The following is a 21,504-nucleotide window of genomic DNA, read 5'->3' as shown; positions in this document are numbered from 1 at the left end:
AACCTCAACGCATTGCGTTATAAATCATTTTTATTTGTTTTGCCTTTTTAGCAGCAGGCGCAAGCTGCATATATATACTCGGACCCAGTGCCAGGGTCTCTAATGTTTCGGGGCCGCTCGGGAGATTCTCATGCGTGTGTTATCCGAGCGCAAAATCTAAGCCAACAAATACACATTAATGATGCATTTAAAGACGGCTAGTTAAGCACTGGCCAAAATAGTTGGCTAATCTTAACTTATGACTAAGGTGAGGTGCAGCGAAATGTTAGTTTAGTCGGGTTCCACTTGAATCTTAGTTGTTTATAAAAGTAAACATGAGGAACGTGTTTATATTATTCAATGTTTCATACATTTTTTTTTATCCCAGAATATTTGTTGGCATGCATTTTACAAAGGCTAAGCTAAGATTTAGACGAAAAAAAAAACAAGCCTTTCCAGCTTATGACAGGATTTAACTGCTTTTCATTTATAATTCCCAAACAGTTTTACCTTTTGGTTATCCAAAAAACAAATTAACTTTAGTCTCATAAATAATGCTGTTTATTATTTGGAATACCCTTACACTTTCAACCAAATTACCACACACGGCGCCGACCTTGAGCCGGCCGAAGCTTTATTTTTGTTTGTGTTGCAAGTTTAGCTGCTGCTGCCGCAACTTGAAAGCCAAAAAAAAGTTTTCCCGCCCTCCCCCACGGCACACTACACAGGAAAAAGGGCAGAACGTAAACTGAATGTGAACCAAAGCGTCGTAGTTCGTAGTACAACTTAATTACAGTTCCTGCCAAAAGGAGACGCACTTCATTGACGCCAGCAACGCGAGGACCTGCTGCTGGGCACAAACACACACACATACACATACACAGGTTGTCGTCCCGGTGCCGAAAATATCACTTAATTAACATTTTTCGCCGGGCGTCGAACGTGGAACGTGGAACGTCGGCCGTAATTAACGCGTCCACTTAATGCAAACGCCATTGAATAAACGAGTAATTGGACGACATGTTGGCCAAAAACGCAAAAAGGGAGCACACAAAGTGCCAGCGCACACAGAGAGACTGGCTACAAACTCAGCCTGTGGGCCACTGGCTATGCAAATGATTTGCCATAGCAGGTTGCCCGGCTTCCCAGCTTGCCCAGTTGTCCAGGTTGCCCAGTTGCCTGCTTGGCTGACTGGCTGCCGGCCTGGCCACTTGCTGGGTGGCCGTGCGACAAAAATTAAAACCAAACAACGATTTCCAATCAAAGCAACAACTCGGTCTCTCTGGCTACGCCTCGAGTTCTGGCCATGAATCGTACTCGACGCTTTTGCGTGAAGGCATCGCAATTCTCGCGTCCGTAATTATGCGACAAATGCGTGAGGCAAGTCGCAAGTCTGTCTGTGTGTCTGTTTGCCTCAACCCATACCAACCCACCTCTTCTTGCCTGGGGTTGGCCAACTTTATAACGTAATTTAATTAATTTATGCACTCGCATTATTCAATGAAGTGCGCCGCCTGCATGCGTAATTATTGCACCTGGGCAGGATCAGTTATCGTATGGCCAGTTGGCGTCTCGGCGACTGCCGCCTGGGCGCCCGATTTGCATGCCTGATGAAGGCTAATGCCAAAAAATTGACAGACTTTTATTTTTACAGCGATTATTCCTTATGCGTGAAAGATTGTTTGTTCTCTCTGTCACTTTATACGCACTTTTTTAAAGATCTTCTTTTCGTTTTTTTTTTTTTTTTTTATCTTTTTATTATTGTTTTGCTCCATTACCGTACGGCAATATTTATTTTTATGGTAGACAAATTACTTAAAAGCTTTTTCTAAAGTGTTTTCGTGCGCGTTGTGTGGCTCATAAAACGTATCGCTATTATAAGAGTGTGGCCCAAAGGCGTAACTGGTTGGCCATGCAATCTGATAATATCAATGCAGTTGTATATTTTTTATGTACATATATATGTATATATTTGAAGTTTTAGTGTAAGCAAAATTTTAATATATACTATTTATTCTGTTGACGTTCAATGAAGTTTAAATTAAATATTAGTTTTTATTGGTGGGTTCTTGTATTATACAAAATCGTTTTGTTGAATTTGAACGAGCGATTTCCCGACTTTTAGTCTGACTGTAAGTCAGCCAAGTTCAGCTATTTGCCTGCATTGTTATTAACATTACACTACAAACTTGAAGCCGCGTTTTCTTCACTTCGGAGTCTAATCTTTCAGTTCTAGCGTTTTCTTAAGCCTTTTATCAAAATAAAACTCACATAAACCCATTCATATTGCATTTCCTTAAGCCAAGCACATGAAATGCTTGCAACATTTAATAACCATTAATTTCCACTGTGAAATGCTGAGATTTAATAGTAAATTGCGTTAAATCAATCGGAAATCGGGCATTCAAGAGGGGCCCCGTACACAGGCCCCCATTTAAAGATAGATCGAGACAATGGGCCACAATTCAGTTATTGTGTCGATATCGCAATGCCTTTAGGGCGGTGCGGCGGGGATCTGCTCTGACCCATGGGGCGTGAGACATGTGCGCGCAATTAGACACGCCTCAGTGTTGTGTGTTGTGCTGTAAGCCTAAGTATCTGTAAGATACGCGCTCACATACACAAGCACACACATAACCATAATCCGCCACAAGCCGTTTGTACAATTGAACGCACTGTCGCTGAACCCAAGTTGTAAAGTTGATTGAATAGCTTATGCGAGAGTGTGTGTGTGTGTGAATGTGTGTATATCTGTGTGTAGCTGGATTTGACAGCTCGGATAGCTGGACAGTTGCTTGTTGGGCTTTTGCTTTTGTTTAGTTGAAGTATCTGCAGTTGACATTGCTGTTGTTGTTGTTGTTGTTGTCGCGTGTGACATGACACAAAGTGGACAGTTTTGATTACTGTTGAAATTGAAAGGGAAATTGTTGAGACGCAGTCAAAGCCATGAAGTTCGTTCGGCCTGACTCTGTGTCTATGGGTCAAATCAAGTCCACTGCGAATGGTTAACGAGTCGATTACGCGCCCCTGTGCTTACAGTTCTGACCCAAATTGGTTTGGATTTTAAAGGCGTGCTTTGTACAGACAGTTTGTTTCTACGTGTTCAAAGCTTAATCCTAAGCTACTCACAGCCAGCTGTCACAATTTGGCTGGCTGCAGGTTGATCAAAGCCAGTAACAAGATTTATGGAAGCAACCCTCAGAAATGATAAGTTCTTAAGTAGGAAAAGCTCTAAAGTTGGACAAAACATATCTGTATATTCCCTTTGTTAACTTAGGTTAATGAATAGAGTTAATTTTGTAATTCTTCGATTTTGAAATGGATATTGCTTTCATTACTCTCAAATTAGGAAACATCTCCAACCCCTTGAAGTATACATACATATTTTAGATCATCTACATCTACTCTGATCTACTCTTGCATGTGCGAATCGTTTGATTTCGGAAACTTTTTAGTAATGCAAGATAACATTTACCACATGCGATATATTTTTAATTTTTTATAACACCGATTTTCAAATGGATTTTGGGACAAGGGTTCTTAGTATAACTTCATTGAGAATATACTCGCGTTTCTTATCATTCAATGGGATAACTCGGAGTTTATATGTGCCAGATACGCAAAAACTTGGCATGTAGATTCTCATATAATATATATAAATAAAAAATTCGTATTCTTGTAACGACAGCAGATATCTGGGCTCAAGCTATTTCTTATTTGAGTCCTACCGATTGAAAAACTCTAGATATGAGCATTAAATAGCCTTCTTATTTCATTACATCGTTAAGCAAAAGAACAGCAGGTCATGAAACTGTATCAAAAGCATTTTATCATGCTCTGGCAACCACTTATGCAAGAACAAGTCTTTTGTCGCATTTTCTGTGTTAAAGCTTCTGGAGATTGTTTGAAAAGCATATGGAGCGATAAATGCGAGGAGTTTCCACCCTATGCACACGCAAGAATTAACCGCTGCAGGGCAAAACCAACTGTGAAATACACTAAATAACCTTACAATTGACTATGTTGACCTTACAATAACTATTATTTGTAATTGAAATGAAGGAGCATTATCTCACAAATAAACAAATTTCTAAAATAATTATCAACGTTGTGACGGCTGTAGAATTATTTAAGCATGTGGCACATTGCAGCAAAACAATTGTGGGCCACTCACTCACTCAGTGCACTGGAGGCAGAGATGAGTCAGTTGCAGATTGCATTCGCCTGGCATATGAAAGCCGTGGCACATTATCAGAAACTATGTCATAACCTCAATGCATCAATTACATTTGCTAAGCCAAGAAATTATATGCCAGAAACACACAAACACACACAGACACAAATCGTTCAGAACATAATAAATGAGCATCTATAGGAATTTAGCGCATAATCAAAAGAGTAGGGAAGGGGTTGTGGGATGTGGCAGAGTTAAATGAAAATGCAGGAAAGAGTCTCGCATTGCTGACTGGGTTTGGCGCAATGCGATAAGCGGCTAAAACAAATGTCATACTCGCTACAATGGCGCTTACAACAACTACAACAACAACAACAATACAACACAACACAACACGGTAGCAACATGTGTATCGGCAGCAGCAGCAACATCAGCTGCAACTGCAACTGCAACTGCTGCAGCTACCGCGTTGCCTTGTCCGACAAATATGATACGAGCGCGAGCAGTGCTCCTTGGCGTCCTGCTATTGCCTCATAATTGATATTTTTGTTTTGTATTTATGGCAGGGTGAGTGCGGTGGACACAGGGGGCACAGCAACAGCAACATGTTGCCAGTTGCCCCAACAGATAACAGGCAAGCAACTCGTGTCGGGACTCTGTCGGTTTTTTTTTTTTTTTGCAGCAACCCACATGCGGGACTCTCGAATGAATTCCTCTTTTGCGTGGTTGTGTGATTTGAATTTATAACTTGGCCAACACAAGTTTTGGATTTGCCCAAGTCACAGACTAGGACTCTCCTCCTCAGCTGTATCTATAAGTCGCTTCCTCTCTACCCTCTACCCCACTCACTGTGGCAATTGCATTATCATTGATTTAAAACCAATTCATCAAGTCGAACGACTTGACGATGACTCTGTTCCGACTCGGTTCCAGCTTGCAGCTTGGCTTGGGTGGGTTGCACTAATTGATTTTCGTTATGAGTAATGATCCCGGATCGCACATCATCCAAATGGATGACTGCTTGATGTTGGTGGCGGCGTCTGTTATGGTAATATTCATAAATCAGGATCTATATAAAAAGACAAAAGTGATTTTTGCAGTGGGCGCAAAACTTGCACAAGTCGCTTCTCAAGAGAGAAAGAGATCCATAGAGGCTAAATATACTTCAAGTACTATTTGAAGGAGCATTTGATAGTTGATTAGAATAAGGAATGCATACGGAAGAAAAACTTGGCTGCATGTGAGAAAAAGCTAATTGAAATAAATGAATTGAATTCTGGGAACTAGAAATATCAAAAAAGATTAATTGAAATTGAGACATAGGCAAATCTTTGAATATAATGATAAAGAGGTAAACCAAATCTTAAGAAAACTATATTGAGCTTATTTAAGTCGACTCTCAAAAACATTCATTATGATTATTAAAAAGAGCAAGAACTCATAGTTTGCATATAAAAGCTAGATCGCTCCTAAAAGTTAGTTATTTTTATTATCTGCAAAGGTGTTGACATGCTTGAACGAGATTATTGTTAGTCAACTTATTATTCTATATATATAAAAGTTATTTCTGAAATATAAACATGCTTTGAAAATTTAAAAGAATTCCGACATTTTTTCAGTTCTCCAATAAAAATTATAATACTCTAAGCAGGTCGCGTCCAATTAGAAAATGCGCTTGTGCACAAAGAGTTCAAACTCCTTTTGAAAGAGTTCCATAAAAATGCTACTCAGCTTGTAAGTGACACGTTATAAATGCGATATGATAATCGAAAAACTATAATTTAGCACTTAAGCAACTCGAATTGTTAACTGTGAAGTTGAGCCATAAACTTTTGTGCATCTCGTTCAGTGTGTACGCTTTTCTTCTTGCCCATTTCCCACACAGCTCTTTGAGTTTTACGCTTATGCGAACTGACTCAGAAGTTGGCCGAAAATAAAAAGATGAGAAGTATAATTGCTTATGCATATTTGCGAATACGATGATGAATTTTTTTATGGCATTCTCTATAGATTAAATGGAAGTTTTATGAACCGAATCGTTGCGTTCCGTTCAATGTTCAATGTTGGCTACCAATTTGGTGGATTGAAGCCCGAAGCAACCTTTTGTGGCGTCATAAAAATCAAAAACTTACAAATCTTTATCAGCCAAATGCATCGCTAGTGAGTAGAATAAAAATAAAAAAAGACAAAATCTGGAGAAAAACTAACAAAAAAGATGCCATGCCACGGCTGCGAACCTGGAAATATTTTTATTATAACCCACGGCTCAGGTAAACAGCGAGACAGAAGGCTGCATTGGCTGGCATAAGATACAGGGACAGGGTCAGCTACTGTTATCTAGTCTGGAGAATTTTTTAATATGCATAAATAGCTCGTAAATATGCAACATTCACCGCAGCATCTCTCTTTGGCGTCTTATAAAACGAATAGCTACGTATTGCCTTCCCATTTGAGAGAGAGAGGCAAGAGCCAACAAATTTTCATTCAAATTCAGACAATTTTTCAATTTATTTAATTCGTTTGGTTGTCAATGGCGATGCAGCCGGCAGATAAGACATCATCTGATCGCTCCCTATCAGTTTCAAAATATATTCTAATTTTTTAATTAATTGCTAATGGTTAGCCACAGCATTGCCGCACGGCTAATGGCTGCATGTCTGGGGTTGCCCACGACTAACGGTTGGTTTATCTAACACATGCTCTCTCCTTTCCTCTCGCTCACTCTTTCTGTCTCCCTCTCTCTCTTTGCCTCTCTCAATCTCTCTCACTCTCTGCAGTCTGTCTGCCTTTAATTAGTGCTGCATTCGTTTTTTATGGCAACCGATTTAAACGGCGAATCGCGGCGCGCAAATCAGCTGCCGGTTTCCATAAGTCATAAAGCATAACCATTCAATTTGTTCAGGTTACCTGCCAAAAATGCCTCCCAGAGGCACAGTGGTTAAAACAGATATTTACTGTTAGCAGTTAGCTGTATAAATAAGCCAAATAAATCAAAGTAATGATGGCATTTTTCAAACCATTCAAATAATTTTATATAAAATATTTACTTATGAACATTTTTATATTTATATAAATCATGTACAAAAGCTTTATTATAAATATGCGGTTATCTCAGAAATTTCTAATTAAAATCAAAAATAATAGTTTTAATTAAAAACCTTTATTTCATAAAATTAATGCTAGAAAATATTCTCTGAGTAATATAAAAACCAAAAATTATGTAAGATCAATTTTTAACTTGAATTTTATCATACGTTAGGTCCCTTCTATTTAGAATATTTAAACAAAATCAAATTTTTTTGGTTTTGAACTTTTTTTATTTCTCATATATTTTAACAATATTTATCTTTAAAAAAAAAAATAATAAAAATATTAATAAAATATTATTAAAGCGTGGCGTTACATAACTTTTTAAATAACTTCAAGTTCTCGTCTTAACATTCCTTTCAACACTTTTAAAGCACTGTGCGTGCGCAATTCCCTTGGGGTTTATCGTTTACCACAGATCAGGCGAAATATGCCGTTGCTGCTTGCTGGCTTTGCACTTTCTTTTCGGTTCGGCATTTAAAGAACATCATGTAAATCGTTCAGATATCGAACTTGTTAACAAGTACTTAAGGGCTCTTTATAATTATGGACTCGGCATGTGTATACTATATAGTATATATGTGTGGTTCCAGTTTCGCGAGAGTTAACTTTGCCCAAAAGGTGTATGCCATAATGAGATTGTGATTTCTTTTTCGTGTGTTTGGCGCGGTGAAAACAACAATAATAAAAGCCGCTGAGCGCTACCAACAAATTATGTATGTGGCATGCTAAGAATTTCGCGGCATAATTTCATAAGCTACCTACCTCCCACCCTCCCTACACCGCTTGCCCGCCCAAGAACTGGGGCTGTTCTCGATCTTGTTTGTGCCTTATGGCACTGTAATTTATGAGCGTGGGGCGCGCGTTGCAGTGCATATCGGTAGCTGTCATCATTATGTTTTTCATACTTATATTCATTTTTTTTTTTTTGGGCCAAAATTGGCGTCAGCCCAGCCTTAAACGTTGCAGCGTGAATTGGCTGGAAATAAGCAAGGAAATAAAAAAAAGAAAGATATGAAATGGGCATGAATTTGATATTTTGTAAGATATATTATATCTGACAAGAGTTTGCATATGTCTTGCAACATTTGCTCATGTAGCAAACACTTTTAGCATAAGTCATCCCAGTTCTCCAGATAACTTTAAGTTTTCTTGCAACTTAAATTTCAGCGCTGGCTCAAACTGTCTCCGGTGTGAAGATAAATCTGCGTAGATTTGTGCTTAGATTTTCGCATTAGACGCTTTTATACATTTGCTGACTTTTCTAGTCATAGCTTTCTGTGCTAAAGGTCAACATTTTTGCACATTCACACACACACACACCATACGCATTTAGAAAGCAGCAGCTACAGCAACAACTCTACCAAAAAACTCATCCCAGATGCATCGCATGCCAGCGCCCAAGTCTCCGGCTTGTTCTCAGGTCTCAGGCCTTAGGTCTCAGCTCTGGACGATGACAATATTGTTGGCTTTGCCGTTGTCGTTGTTGTTGTTGCCAGCACCAAGCCCACATTTTCATAATTCGCTTGGCCAAAAGAGCCAAGTAATCCGAAAAAGAAAACCAAGTGAGGATTGGTAAACTTGTAATACTCTAAAAAATTTAGATACTTGGAAAAATATTTATGAAATGGTAGCCTATCCTCAACAAAGTGTAGTACTTGTACTACTTGTCATTTTTGAAAGCCTATCCCAATCAAAATTTGCTAGAAAGTACTTGTTACTTTACTTCTAGATCGATTGATCGCGGGTTCAGATATATATCAAATAATTTTCTATATAAAACGCGTGGCTTAATCTTCAAATGATTCATTTATTGTCTCTGTGGGTAACATATAAACAGCTTACAAAAAGAAAGAGGTAAACTTACCAACCACAACGCCTAAGGTGCCATACCTCTGAAATGTGTTTATACAAAATTGGGCTCTCATATGTTGTTTTGCATTAAATGTAAATAATGTATGTTAGTGCTCCGAATTTCCTTACATAATATTAATAGTATGTATTTATATATAAATGGGGCTGCTATATTTTTCTTAGTTTATTTACAAATAATCAAATTAGTTCCCATAAAGTAGATCAAAATTAACAATCTACTAATATTTAAAAGGGTTGCCATACTGGTTAAGAATACATCTGTGCCGTATGTGCATTAACATTTAAAGCACTCTATAAGTTTATTTAAAGGGATTTTCTAAACGGGGAATATGGTATATAATATAGTCCAAGGTTGCCATTCTGTTCAAAAACAGCTTTGCTGAAAGGAGAATATGTTAATATAGACCAAAGTTTTTCAGTTTAAATCTGCAAAAATATATTGGCTGAATACTCTTACACTGCTCCACAGAGTTGTCACTTTTTGGTTGTGTTACCAACTGCATAGAAAATCAGTCTGCCCCACAACAAAACATGAAACACCAAAGCAGCGTCCAATGGCAACCGAACTCATCGAACAACGCCAACAACGACCGTTGCAACGGACGGTGCAACGTGCGACGAGCGTCGTCGTCGTTGCCGTCGTCGTCTGCCTCTCAATTAATGACGATCATTGTCAAGGCTTTGGCGAAGCTAAATAGAGGCTGGCTCGCAATCTGGCGTCGCTCCAATGTCGCTAGAGCTTGGTGCGTAGGAGTCGGTGCCGCCGCCCGCACTAAGCTCGGCTTCTTCGCAGTGGCCCCATGTGCCGTTAGTGTGTGTGGCGCATATTTAGGCATGTTGCAACATGCCATTTACAAGTGCGCGCCACAGCGTTGCAATATCAAGTTTTTTTTTCGGGCTTTGTATTGAGACTCTACCCTGGAGTCTTTGGTATCGTTGTCGTTGCCATTGCCATTGCCGGCGGCGTGGCCGATTATGTTGTCGGTTTTGGAGGGTGCGTCAATTTATGAGTTCATTGTGCGTTCTTCTCCTCCTACTGCAGTGTTTTCTCTCGGTCTCACTCTGTTGCAGGATATGTAGCCAATGTTTTAGTAGCTTTAATGGGTAATTAATACGCTTTTGAGTTTGGCTTTTGAAAAGGCTTTAACAGATCTATTGGCTATAAATTGGCATAAAAGTTTGTCTATTTAATAGCAGCATATTTTTTGTTTATAACAAGCTCATATCACACATATTTTAAACAATTTAAAATTTTCAGATTTCTGTAATAGAACTTTGCCCTACTCTTATCTGCCCAGAATTTATTTTGCTTCATTTTAAGTGTCTTTTAATTGAAATGAATATACCGAAATTTTGCTACTTTTCACCCCAAAAAACTTGTTGCATCGTCTTAACTTTCGACTTATGGCGAGGTGCAAGCTGTAAATTTTAAAGTTTTCCAACTGAACACATCCGCCCTCCCACGCGCACCGAAAAAACTTCAACACAAACCACAAAAAGAAAATAAAAGAGATACAAAGAAAATCTCTGCCGAAATTTTACAAGTTCATTTGGCAGCTGAGCTGAGCTAAGCCGCAGTTTGAACTCTGTTTGGAGTTTTGGCTGGACTTTTAGAGTTCTTGACTTTTACAATTTGTGGTTGTGTGTGGGTGTGTGTGTGTCAGGAAGGAGGGTGGGCGGGGGCTGGGGCCAGCTTCATCTATCATTATTTGTACTGGGAGCTACGCAACCTCGGCTCGTTGAGTCTATTAAACATTTGATAATTTTATTTCAGCTTTGTTTTAGCTGCCGTTTCTGTTGCTGAACTTGTTCTTTTAGAATTTGTGTGCGTGTTTGTGTGTGCGTGCCACAGGGCTGCTGCTGCAACAGCTGCAACATGGTGGGTGGTGGATTGGTTGCTTGTTTGCCTGACTGCGGCTGTAACTGTGTCTGTTTTGTCTGCTGTTTGACTTACGACTTTTGCGGTTCGCGAAATGCGTTCCACGGTGTTATGATTTTAGCGAATTTCCAAGTTTATTAAGACCCCGTTGGCCCGCCTTCCCCTCGCGCTTGGTTCGAACTTTCCATTGTGGTTACAGCGTAAATAGGTAAACCATCTGCCCCCCCCCGGCTTGCAAACTCTAGCAGAGGGCAAATGCCACATTGTTGTTGCAGCCTGCGCTGCGCTGCGGCGTTGAGAACTTGACAAAACATTTCAACAACGTTGTAACGACGCCAGCGCCCGCATGCCAATGCAGTTGATGTTGCTGTTGTATGTTGCAGGCTGAGGCTGAAGTTTTTAGGCGCAGACAACGCCTCGAACTAAACAACAACAACAAGAACAACAACAACAATAACAGGCGGCAGGAATAGCAACAGCAGCAACAACAACAATGCGATGCCGCCATGAGGCGAAGACTGTGCAACGATTAATGATGCAAATATTTTTTGAAAGCGCGAAAAATTGTGCATAAATTTACCATGACCATGGACAACAGCAACGACAACAACAACTGCAACAATAACAACCACACCAACAACAACAACAACCAGTAACAACAACACTTTGCTTGTTTACGAGCTGCACTTTGTTGTTATACACTTTGATCTAAGCATCTTTAGACTTTGTCACTTAGTTTGGCAAGTTTTAAAGCACTAAAACAAAATTAGATGTGCTCTGCAAGCGCACGTCATTGGCATGCGTTGCTTGATTGTCTGAGTGGCAGTCTAACAAGCGGTAGGTCGCTGGTTCAAATTCCATAATATTTAAAAATTTTCTTTTATCGCTTTCGTATGTGTTCCTTGACAGGCCCTAACAAGTCAATAGAATAGCTCGGTGGCCAAATCAACTTAGAAGCTCTTCAAGTAGAAAAAACAAGCAGACAAATATTAATTCCTTGCTTTATTATTTATATTATTATTATTCATATAACTATAACTATTATTCTTATTATTTTCAATATTTATATATTTTCATTATTATTACTATTTTTACAATTATTATTCATTTTAATATTATTAATATTATTATCATTATAATTATGCTCATTCATATTATCATTATCATTTATACTTTTGATTATTATTTTTATTATTACTTACTATTATAATTATAATTATCGTCATTATATTTATCCTTACTATTGTTATTTTCTTATTTTGATTATATACTTATCATGGCCTTATACATGCACCACGATCCGCCCTTAAGTCTTTTGTTACAGAGTAGATATTCAGGGTATTTAGGACTCGGCGTGCCAACTGTAAAAGCCGTTCAGTTGTTTGTTGTGGTTGTTCTTGAGTTGTTTTCTTGCCCATATGCCGGCGCGATGACACTTAACAAATGATCGCATAAGTGCACACAAAACGCACATTGCACAGTTCAGTCTGAGAATGGGTTGAGGGGATGGGGGGAGGGTCTGTTACTGGGGGCCATTGATTGGGTTGTTCTGTCGTTCGTGTAGCGGCCTTTTGTGTGGGCAAATTCTTGAGTGGTATCACTGCTCAGCCGGCATATTTTGTATCACAACAAATCGTGAGGGTATGCCTAAGTACCGGAGTACATGTGAAATGTTTACAAAATAAATGCGGCACTTGAATTAGGCAACATTTGTTCAGGTTGCGAGCGAGCCCCGTTGGCAGGTTGGCTTTCTTTCCTCTCGTTTTGGCATAAACCTTATTAAACTCAATCTGTTTAATCAAATTAGTAGAAATCAGCACTAGAGAGTGCAGCCGGAGCCGCAGCAGCAGCAGCAGCAGCAGCTCTCCAGCAACTCTATAACAAAAGTGGAGGAGTGGAGCCTCACGAGCTGAGTGAGTGTCAGTGCGTTGGCGTTGTGCTCGATCCTCGAAAGGCGCTGGCTGGCTGGTTGGTTAGCTTGGCAATGGCATTTGGTGCCGCTACACCCACTTTTTGGCCAAAAGGAAACCTTTGTATAAGCCCAGCCGCAGTACCACTGCTGGCGGCCCGATTGTCAGAGTCAGAGTCAAAGTCGAACTTACAAGTCACAGTCGCAGCTTGCAGTTGGAGTTTGCGGTTGAGCGCGACTCTATGTGGCACATTAAGCTCGACTTAAAGTCTTTCAGTTTTGGCTGGCATTTGAACTTATTGCCACAGTTGGGCACGCTGTCATAAAAGCAGTCGGGGAAAACTCTGTAGGTTGGCACCGAAAACAACAGTTTGGCATATGGGTAACGTTTTGTTTAACTAACAGAGGCCTAGTGTTCTTCAAGGGGGAGCTCTTCATTTATGGAGAGAATACAAATAAAAGTTGCATTATAACTGAAGAATTGCAGGATATTTTAGAACGGAGAAACTTGAGGCGAGCTTCCTTCAGAAAATTGATAAAGCTTATAAATGTGGGCATACATTTTTTTCGAGCCTCCCTCAATGGGGCTTAAAAAATGATCATTCTTGCTTGTGAATTAAATCTTAACAAATATTGTTTTTCCTGAAAAATAAATAAATTATAAAAAAACAAAACTAAACCATCAAAATTAAACCTTGCTGATTTACGAAATATTTCTTTTAATTTTTTCTTTTATATTTTTTAAATATTATATTTTGAATTATGTACTTGCGAACCCCCTTTGCATACACTTTGCACTACCTCACTGGCTGTATATGTTTATGGCTTGGAACAAAAGCCACAAAAACGAAAAAAAAAAAAAAAAAATACCAAATCGCACTCAATGCCTGCTGCCCTTTGGCACTATTTTGCTTTTGCTGGATTGCCACGTCGTTGTTGATGATGCTGTGTTTCGTACTCCAACCCACCGCTCCCCACCTTGGCCGTTTTGTGGTGGGAGTGGGTGAAACCTGAGCTTGGCTGTTGAAAATCCTTTAGAGCGTTACTAATTAAAATATCAACATTTTAAGAGGCATGGTGAATGTGTTAAATTGACTTTTCTCCCGGGGTGGTTTCGACAATATCTGGGCACCCACATCAATGAATTTTCGTGAATGGATCATTGTTCGCTTTTGGCTTGGGGTCAATCCTGGTATTTGATGAGGTCGCGGTTGCAGATGCAGTTGCAGTTGAAGTTGCAGTTGCAGTTGTCGTTGCTTTCGTGAGAAGCGCTATGTTAAAGCATTAACTAATTAAGTTGCAATTAAATGTTTTTAATAGCCAACTCTAGACTCCATTTTCCTGCCGTTCAGTTCACCCCTTTTGAGAGCCCAGCTGCGTACCAGGTATAAAACTACAAAATGCGTGGCGTCCAAATGAGGAGCGCGCCTCATTAAAGCGCGCACGGTCTGTGGGGCTATTACCAAAAGACGTGCAGGCTCACAACGCGAAATGCAATTGCAGCAGAAAACCGAAAAAAAGCTTAAAAAAAATAAAACATTTTTTAAAAAAATTTTAAAACATGGCAAAATCTCAACATGCCAATCCGAAGTTTAAAATGCTCTTTAGAATTTATTACTTGTGCAATTAGCAACATTTTTTCTTTTTGTCTTGGTTGTTTATAAAGTGTTTATAAAATGATCAAAATTGGTTTAAGTTAGTTGTTTTTTAATTTTATTAAAACTTGCATGTATTTAGCCCCCAAATAATTAAAAACTCAAATAAAAGGGGCCCAAAAAAACTGGAAAAACCATTATAGCTAAGTTTTTAATTTAATTAAAATATATTGATCTTTAGAGTTTTTTTTCTCAAACTCAGGAGTATTTTGATTAATAAACGACAGGCATATTAGTTTGTGGTCCAGTTTAAGCTATGTACATATATAGTTAGATAGCTTATTGGGCCCTGGCAATGTTGCAAACTTCACGACATAGCACAGTTTACCTCTAAGTTAGAGTATGCAACTGCAACGTCCTTCTGGGCCGTTCGTCGCGTCGTCGTCGACACAGGGCTGCGCGCATGCGCACAACACATGCCGTGGGCAGTTGTTGTTGTTGTTGTTGCGGTTACTGCTGTTGTTGTCGCTTTTGTTGTTGCTGCTTTTGTTGTGCGCTGCCTTTGCCACTGCTGCAATAAACGTCAAAATGCGGCCCATTGCTGTCCATTTCATCAACGTGTGAAATAAATCACTCAAAGTGCTGCAGATCCATTAAGGGCACCAGCAATGAGCAGAGCAGAGCCCGTCGTCGCAGTCGCTGCTGACGCGCACCCGTCGCGTCGCATCGCGTCGCAACGCGTCGCGTTTTGTGGTAAATACATTTTTAGCATTTTGTCTGCTGATACCTTTGGGTGTTGTACAAGACGGCGACTGCTGCAACAATAAAGACGCAAGCACAGGCTGCATGCCACTGGCCACGCTCAGCTTTGCCTTGTTTTTTTAGTTTTTTCTTTTTTGTATTTTGTATTTTTTCATTTTCCTTTTTACTGCTGCTGCTTCTGCTTCTGCTGCTGCTGTTGGCCATGTCCGTATCCATTGGCTCATTGCATGTTGTTCACCTTTTGCAATTTCATTTCATGTTTGCAACTGCAACTGGCTCGGCCTGTGTCTGGTTTTATGATGATTTCTGGCGTGCTACGCGACTTGGGCACATGCAAAATTCCAAATTACATTTCATTGCTTAAATTCAATTAACGGTAAGGTAAGAAATGCGAAATGCTATCAAAAATAACAACAACAAAAATAACAAGAGCCTGCTGTTGCGCTTTCGTTCTCAACTGCAATAGCAGCAGCTGAGGCTGAGGCTCAGACTGAGGCTAAGGCCGAGCACAGTTGGCCATTAACTCAGCCCAATTCAACCCAACTACAAGTCAAGGTAAGCGCAATCAACAAACAAGTAGCCGCCCGGCGAGTAGGTAAACAGAAAGTTGATTGAAAGTTTCAGCAAAGTGCAGCTGGGAAATGAAACCCAACTAAGTGAGATACAACAGCAAAACGAGAGTGAGACGATGTCTGTGTAGGAGCCTGACCAGGCTGCCAGAACTAGCTCGAGCAAATAAACTAACAGATTAAATGTAAAACAAGTTAGCAAAAGTCATAACTTGTTCGCATATGCTACGAGCATGAGTGATGTATGTTGGTAAAATTAATTCATACGCAGCAATTGGATTATGTTGAGGCATACGAAACATTATAAATGACTAGATAAATTGTAAGTCTAATATATTATATTTCTAAATAACCAAGTCTATCATTTTTTTAAGAATATGTAAATTAAATGAATCTATATTTTAATATACAGTTAAGTTTAAAAAATTATTAAGTTTAAAAAATTATTTATGGCCCCGAAAATTATACTATATTAATTTGTCAATTTCGAAAATAAGGTAATTTTTTTTTTATTTCTGATATTTTACTTATTTTTACACTTAATTAATGTGGATTGTACAATATACACACACAAACACATTTGCATTACATATGCCGCAACGCTGCAATTACTAACAGAATTCAAGAACGTCGCCGTTAATTGGTCATTGGAATCCCCTGAGGGGGCGGCGACAGAAATATTTTTGAGCTATTGTTGCGCAATTTGGAGACATTTTGCAATACTGTGGAAGCATTGTCATTAAGTGTAAATAATTGCCATAATTTGCACAGAACAAAACGCAATTATAATGCAGTTATTGAGGCATATAAATCTTATAGGGATTCTTTCTACTTAATTAGTTTTAATGTCCCCCGCACAAACAAAAGGGCATAACTAACAATTAAGCTCGCATTGCTCAACCGCAAAATACATATGCATACATGTATGCATATTGTGTCTTGAAATTTATATACAGACATGTATTTGTAAGCAAGTATGGCGCATAAATCTTAATTACGCTTCGTCGAGCGTAAATCATCATCAGCTGCAGAGTTTGCTGGCAAAATTGATTCATGCACAGCAATTTCGCCAGAAAACTCTTTGAGGGAATCTTCTTTTACTGACTCCCAACTAACTTTGACAATTTGGCGGCATTTTCTTCTTCCTCTCTGTTTTTTTTTTTTTTGCATATTTTTTTTATGACCCACAGACTGTGTGACGACTCTGAGCTTTGAGGATATTTAACCCATCAAGTGGCATGGAATTTCTTTTACAGTCCCATTCAAAATATGCCTCATTCCATTAGCATTTTATGGCTGATAATTGTTGACAGTAAATCAAATGCGAAACTGGAAATATACACACACGGAAAAAACTAATAGGGAAGGCAAATGAGGTGCGATAATGCTTAGAAGTGGGGTAAAGAAAAAAGGAATCTACAATTTATGACTGAAGCTAGAATAAAGGAGAAATAAAGTAGATGAAACGGAAATACTAGCAAACCTTATTTATTGTTAGCGATATGCTAGTTGGAGTTCTGCCAAAGACGAGCATGTGTTAACAAGGCGCACATGTTGCTAGTGAAACGTTCACGAATGCGACTCAAAGAGAAATGGGAAAAAAAGCACAGTTGCTATAACGCTGAAGAATGCGGCATACAAATGAATCGGAATGAAAAAACTAAGCATCATTTCGAATCGATGCATATATAAAACGTTTACGAATGCAACATATAAGAATTAGAAATGCGTATGTTCTTGAGCGATTGCTGCTTCTCTGTTATTAATTTTTATTTCAAATTACTTTTGAATCCCTTGTGCAGGTACACTTCTTCTTTTTTAAATACAAATTCCCATGCTCTTTTTACTTATTTTTAATATGGGTATATATATTTTTTGCCGCATAATAGCCCATATTTATGGAAAATAGCCGAACTGCTGGGCTCCTAATGGGTTAAGTCATCAGCTTTTGTCTGAGTTGATCCAATTGGCAGTCGTTTAATGTCAAAAAGTTCAGTGCAGTTGGCTTTATTATTATTTAGTTTATTTTTCTTTTTTTATGGCGCTGACAATTTGCAATCAGCCTCGTACGCAGGCAATTCAAAACGAAAAAATTTTTACAAGTTGTAAAGATTAAAAGTCCATTAGGCGTTTCGCAGCAGCCGCACGTAGAACTTGTTTAGATAGAGCAACGGGAGCGGGGCGCATAGCTTACAGCAGTCAAACCTCACTAGCAGCATCCACCAAAAAAGAAAAAAAACAACTAAAAATAAAAATAAAATAAAAGGAATCTTTGAACATGGCAGCGCAGCGATTTAAATGCGCGCAATGCAATCACTCAAATTGGCCAAAGCGCCGGAACGTGCAGATGGCAACCGCACGAATGGTTGAATTACATGAAATATTTTAATCCAAAAGATGCAGTTAAGTGCATCCATCAGCGTGTATTTAGTATTTAATAAATACGGAAGCGAGAACACGACTCGAACACGACGACGACGACGACGACGACGACGCCGACCACAGCCAACGACTGCCTTTTTGACGCATGCGAACAGACAGTCCTTGGCAATCCAGCATACACTCTGCGCTGCCAAAGAGGTATTTTAATTTATTTAAATTTTCTAGCCGCTCATATTACCGACTGCAATTTAGAGACAGCCAGCCAGTTCGGTTGGACAGACATCCTTTTGGGTCTTTGGTCTTGGTCCAGGCGCGCACACGACTTTGAGCTGCTTTGGCAAGCCCGTTTGCGACTTTGGCCAAGAAAAGTGAACATCCATTAGTTGTGCTAATGATGCGCAACCCACTTTGCCGCGTTCCACACCAGCCAACAGCTAGCAGCAGCAGCACCTTCTTAACTTGCCTCTTACACTCTGCTGTGTCCTGTCCCTCTTCTTCTATCCTGTGCTCTCTTTCCTGTCCTGGGCGTGTGGATTTAGTTTGCTATTTTGAAACGCATTTGGCTCGCTGGTTAGTTAGTTTTAGCCATAGCTGCACTTCTCCCTGTGTGTGTGTGTGTGTGTGTGTGTGTGTGTGTGTGTGTGCTAGTGGCTAATGCACAGTCAAAGTGGCTAAAACAAGACACGCACTAAAGAGCACACTGGGAAAAAAAGTATAATTTGTGGTGCTTGTCACAGTGCAATATTATTCTAATAAAATAAAATTATAGTCTGAGAAATATACATATTTCTTACAGGAAAACAATTCTTAAAAATAGATTAGTTTTTGTTTTATTGCAATGATTCCATACGAATTACATTTTTTAAAAACATTTTACATTTATTTTTATTACTATATACTCTTATCCAATAGACATCAATTTATTCAATAGACATTATTTTTATCTAGAGATAAACCTGTAAATATATACCATAAAATTGTGAATATTTCCCTTTTTATCTCTCCGCTTGTCATACTAACCATCAATTGATTCAAATACAATTCATAGGGTATATGACCGCTTATAGGATCTATGGCTACCGGCCACATTTCATCCATTTCCTCTTGGGTAAATGGCTCGCCTTCCTCCATCATCAGCTTGCCAAAGTACTCCTTGGTCAGGTAGCCCTTATTCTCAAAATCCAATGTTTTGAAAGCCTCAAGAATTTTCTCTGGCGGCGCTGGCTCCATTCTAATAATTTCTTAACTTTAATCTCTGGGTAAATACATATTCTTATTGGGAAACAACTCACTTGCGTTCCATGAGCAACTGGGAGACATGTGGCAAGAATTTGGTCAAATGCACCACGCCGCTTGTCTCCTCTGTTTCGGTGGCTGATATTACCTCATTGACCTCCTCTTCGGTGGGTACACAGCCCAACAATCTGAGAACTGTGCCCACCTCACGCACATCGATTAGTTTTTCGCTATGATGATCGAATACGCAAAATGCATCCGAAATGCGTTTCTCCAAATCGTTGTTAACTACAAATTTTGGTGAATTTTATTTTTTGAGAAGGTTTTAAGATATTAAAAAGCGCACTTACAATCAAAATCCATTGTCAGAAATTCGCAGACTGAAAGTAATTCACAAATGTTTGTTGAATCAATATTTCGGTGCGAAGGAGAAAACTCGGTTTAAGGTTGCTAGGTGATTATGGAGCGAGCAGTGCAGAGGCAGAGTGGTGGAGGAGGAGAAGAAGCATGCGACAGAGTTTAAAAGAGACACATAGGGTAAAAGTGGGTAACATTTTGGGAGAGAGTATTATAGTGATAGAGAGTGAAAGAGTGAGAGAGTTAGGCTTAGAGAATGAAAATGAATGAAATGAAAAAAACGTAGTCAAAAAGGATACTTAATGTTGTCTTGTTTCAATAATATGTTTAGTACTTTATTTTTCGGTTAAAAAAAAAAAAAAACTAAAAACCACTTTATTAACTGTTAACTGTTTTATAAGCATTCCACAACCATTTGCAACGAATACCAAAAGATGCTCTTAACCGCTTCAAACCGTATAAAATGGCATGGAATACGGAAGTATGGAAACCGTAACCGGGCCATAATGGTCAACTAGAGCCGAGCAACAAGTGCATTTTGGAGTTAAGCTCACTTTAATGGTAATTACAGCAAATTTTACTGAGAGACGTGACGTGGGGGGTAGAGGACTTGTCTGGACTCAAAGAGCGTATGCCACGCATTGGATTCGATTAAAAAAAAATAGTTGCAAAGAGCTGCAGCAGCAGCAACAGCAACAACTACTTCATTCACGCTAATGCGTGTCGTGTACAACACGCTTCAAGCCACTTGAGCTGTGCGCACTTGCGTCCAAGTTCTTGCAACAACACGAGCACACAAACACACACACACACACACACACACAAGCACAGTTGCGTATTGGCGGGGCCATCCAGTACGGTTGGCTTTGGCTTTGGCCATGGCTACTGCCATAAACACTAAAAGTGTTCGTCATTTGCTGTTCCAGATCCAATTAACCATTTTGATGCATTTGCCTCCATTAAGTTTTTTTTCTCTCTCTCTCTCGCTCTCGTCGGCTCGCCTGCTCTCCCTCTGCTGCTCTCTCGCTCGGTTGTAGACCCTTTGGCTCAGGCCTTGGACGCTGTTGCCTGCCTTTTGCAATTTCGCTGCCAGACTTACAACGTGATCGGAAGTTTGTCTTAGCCAACGTCGACGACGTGTCCGTGACTCCAAACTCCCTGAGTGCTCGTGTTGCAGTTGCAGTTGTTATTGTTGCTGTTGTTGTCTAGTGTTGTTGTTGCCTTGGTAAAGTACTTTGTAAATGTTGGCATGATTTAAGCCTAGCTCTTAGTCTCTTTATTCTGACATTTGCTCTAAGTTTGTCTATTAGGCATGCGATTAAAATTTAAATTGAAGTCGAACAGCCACAGCCGGGACTTGCTTTCAGTCCCGCCTCTTGTGTCATTTTTTTTTTCCTGTTGCCGCCCAGTTTTCAGTCGCCGCGCAACACTTCCGCTCGCCATCAGCCATCAGCTTGTGCTATTAGCATCTCGAGCGCATTTTGTGTTCATCTGTCAATTTCGACACCTGCCACAGACAGGACGGCAAGTTGTCAGAGCCTTTCGTCCGCTTCCTGTGGGGTGCCACATTTGCTCATCTGCATGGTTGAAACTGATTTCATTATGGCTATTTAAGGGCAGGAATATCATTATTTTTAACGCTTTGCAGCTTTATAATTTCCGTGACAACATGTTGCCGCTGCTCTACAATATTGATTATA

General features: G+C 39.5%; 1 protein-coding gene across 1 annotated transcript; it reads right to left on the bottom strand.

The window, feature by feature from the left end:
• Positions 1–19,045: 19,045 nt before the first annotated feature.
• LOC6626723 (dynein regulatory complex protein 8) lies at positions 19,046–19,860 on the bottom strand. Its single transcript, XM_070210177.1, has 4 exons — positions 19,798–19,860; positions 19,504–19,735; positions 19,232–19,442; positions 19,046–19,167 (listed from the first exon to the last, which is right to left on the bottom strand). Exons 1-4 carry the CDS (start codon positions 19,808–19,810, stop codon positions 19,156–19,158), a joined length of 468 nt encoding a protein of 155 aa, XP_070066278.1. The 5' UTR covers positions 19,811–19,860; the 3' UTR covers positions 19,046–19,155.
• Positions 19,861–21,504: the final 1,644 nt, after the last annotated feature.

This window comes from Drosophila virilis, chromosome 5 (genome assembly GCF_030788295.1).
Source record: "Drosophila virilis strain 15010-1051.87 chromosome 5, Dvir_AGI_RSII-ME, whole genome shotgun sequence".
In the NCBI taxonomy this organism is placed as follows: Eukaryota; Metazoa; Arthropoda; class Insecta; order Diptera; family Drosophilidae; genus Drosophila; species Drosophila virilis.
The sequence above is the reverse complement of the archived record's forward strand: the minus strand, read 5'-3'. Positions and strand labels throughout refer to the sequence as shown.

Bases quoted from the DNA above. Each gene is read 5' to 3' on its own strand.
- LOC6626723 (XM_070210177.1), bottom strand. The intron at 19,443-19,503 runs GTGAGTTGTTTC...AGAAATTATTAG, and splicing joins CAGTTGCTCATGGAACGCAA to AATGGAGCCAGCGCCGCCAG.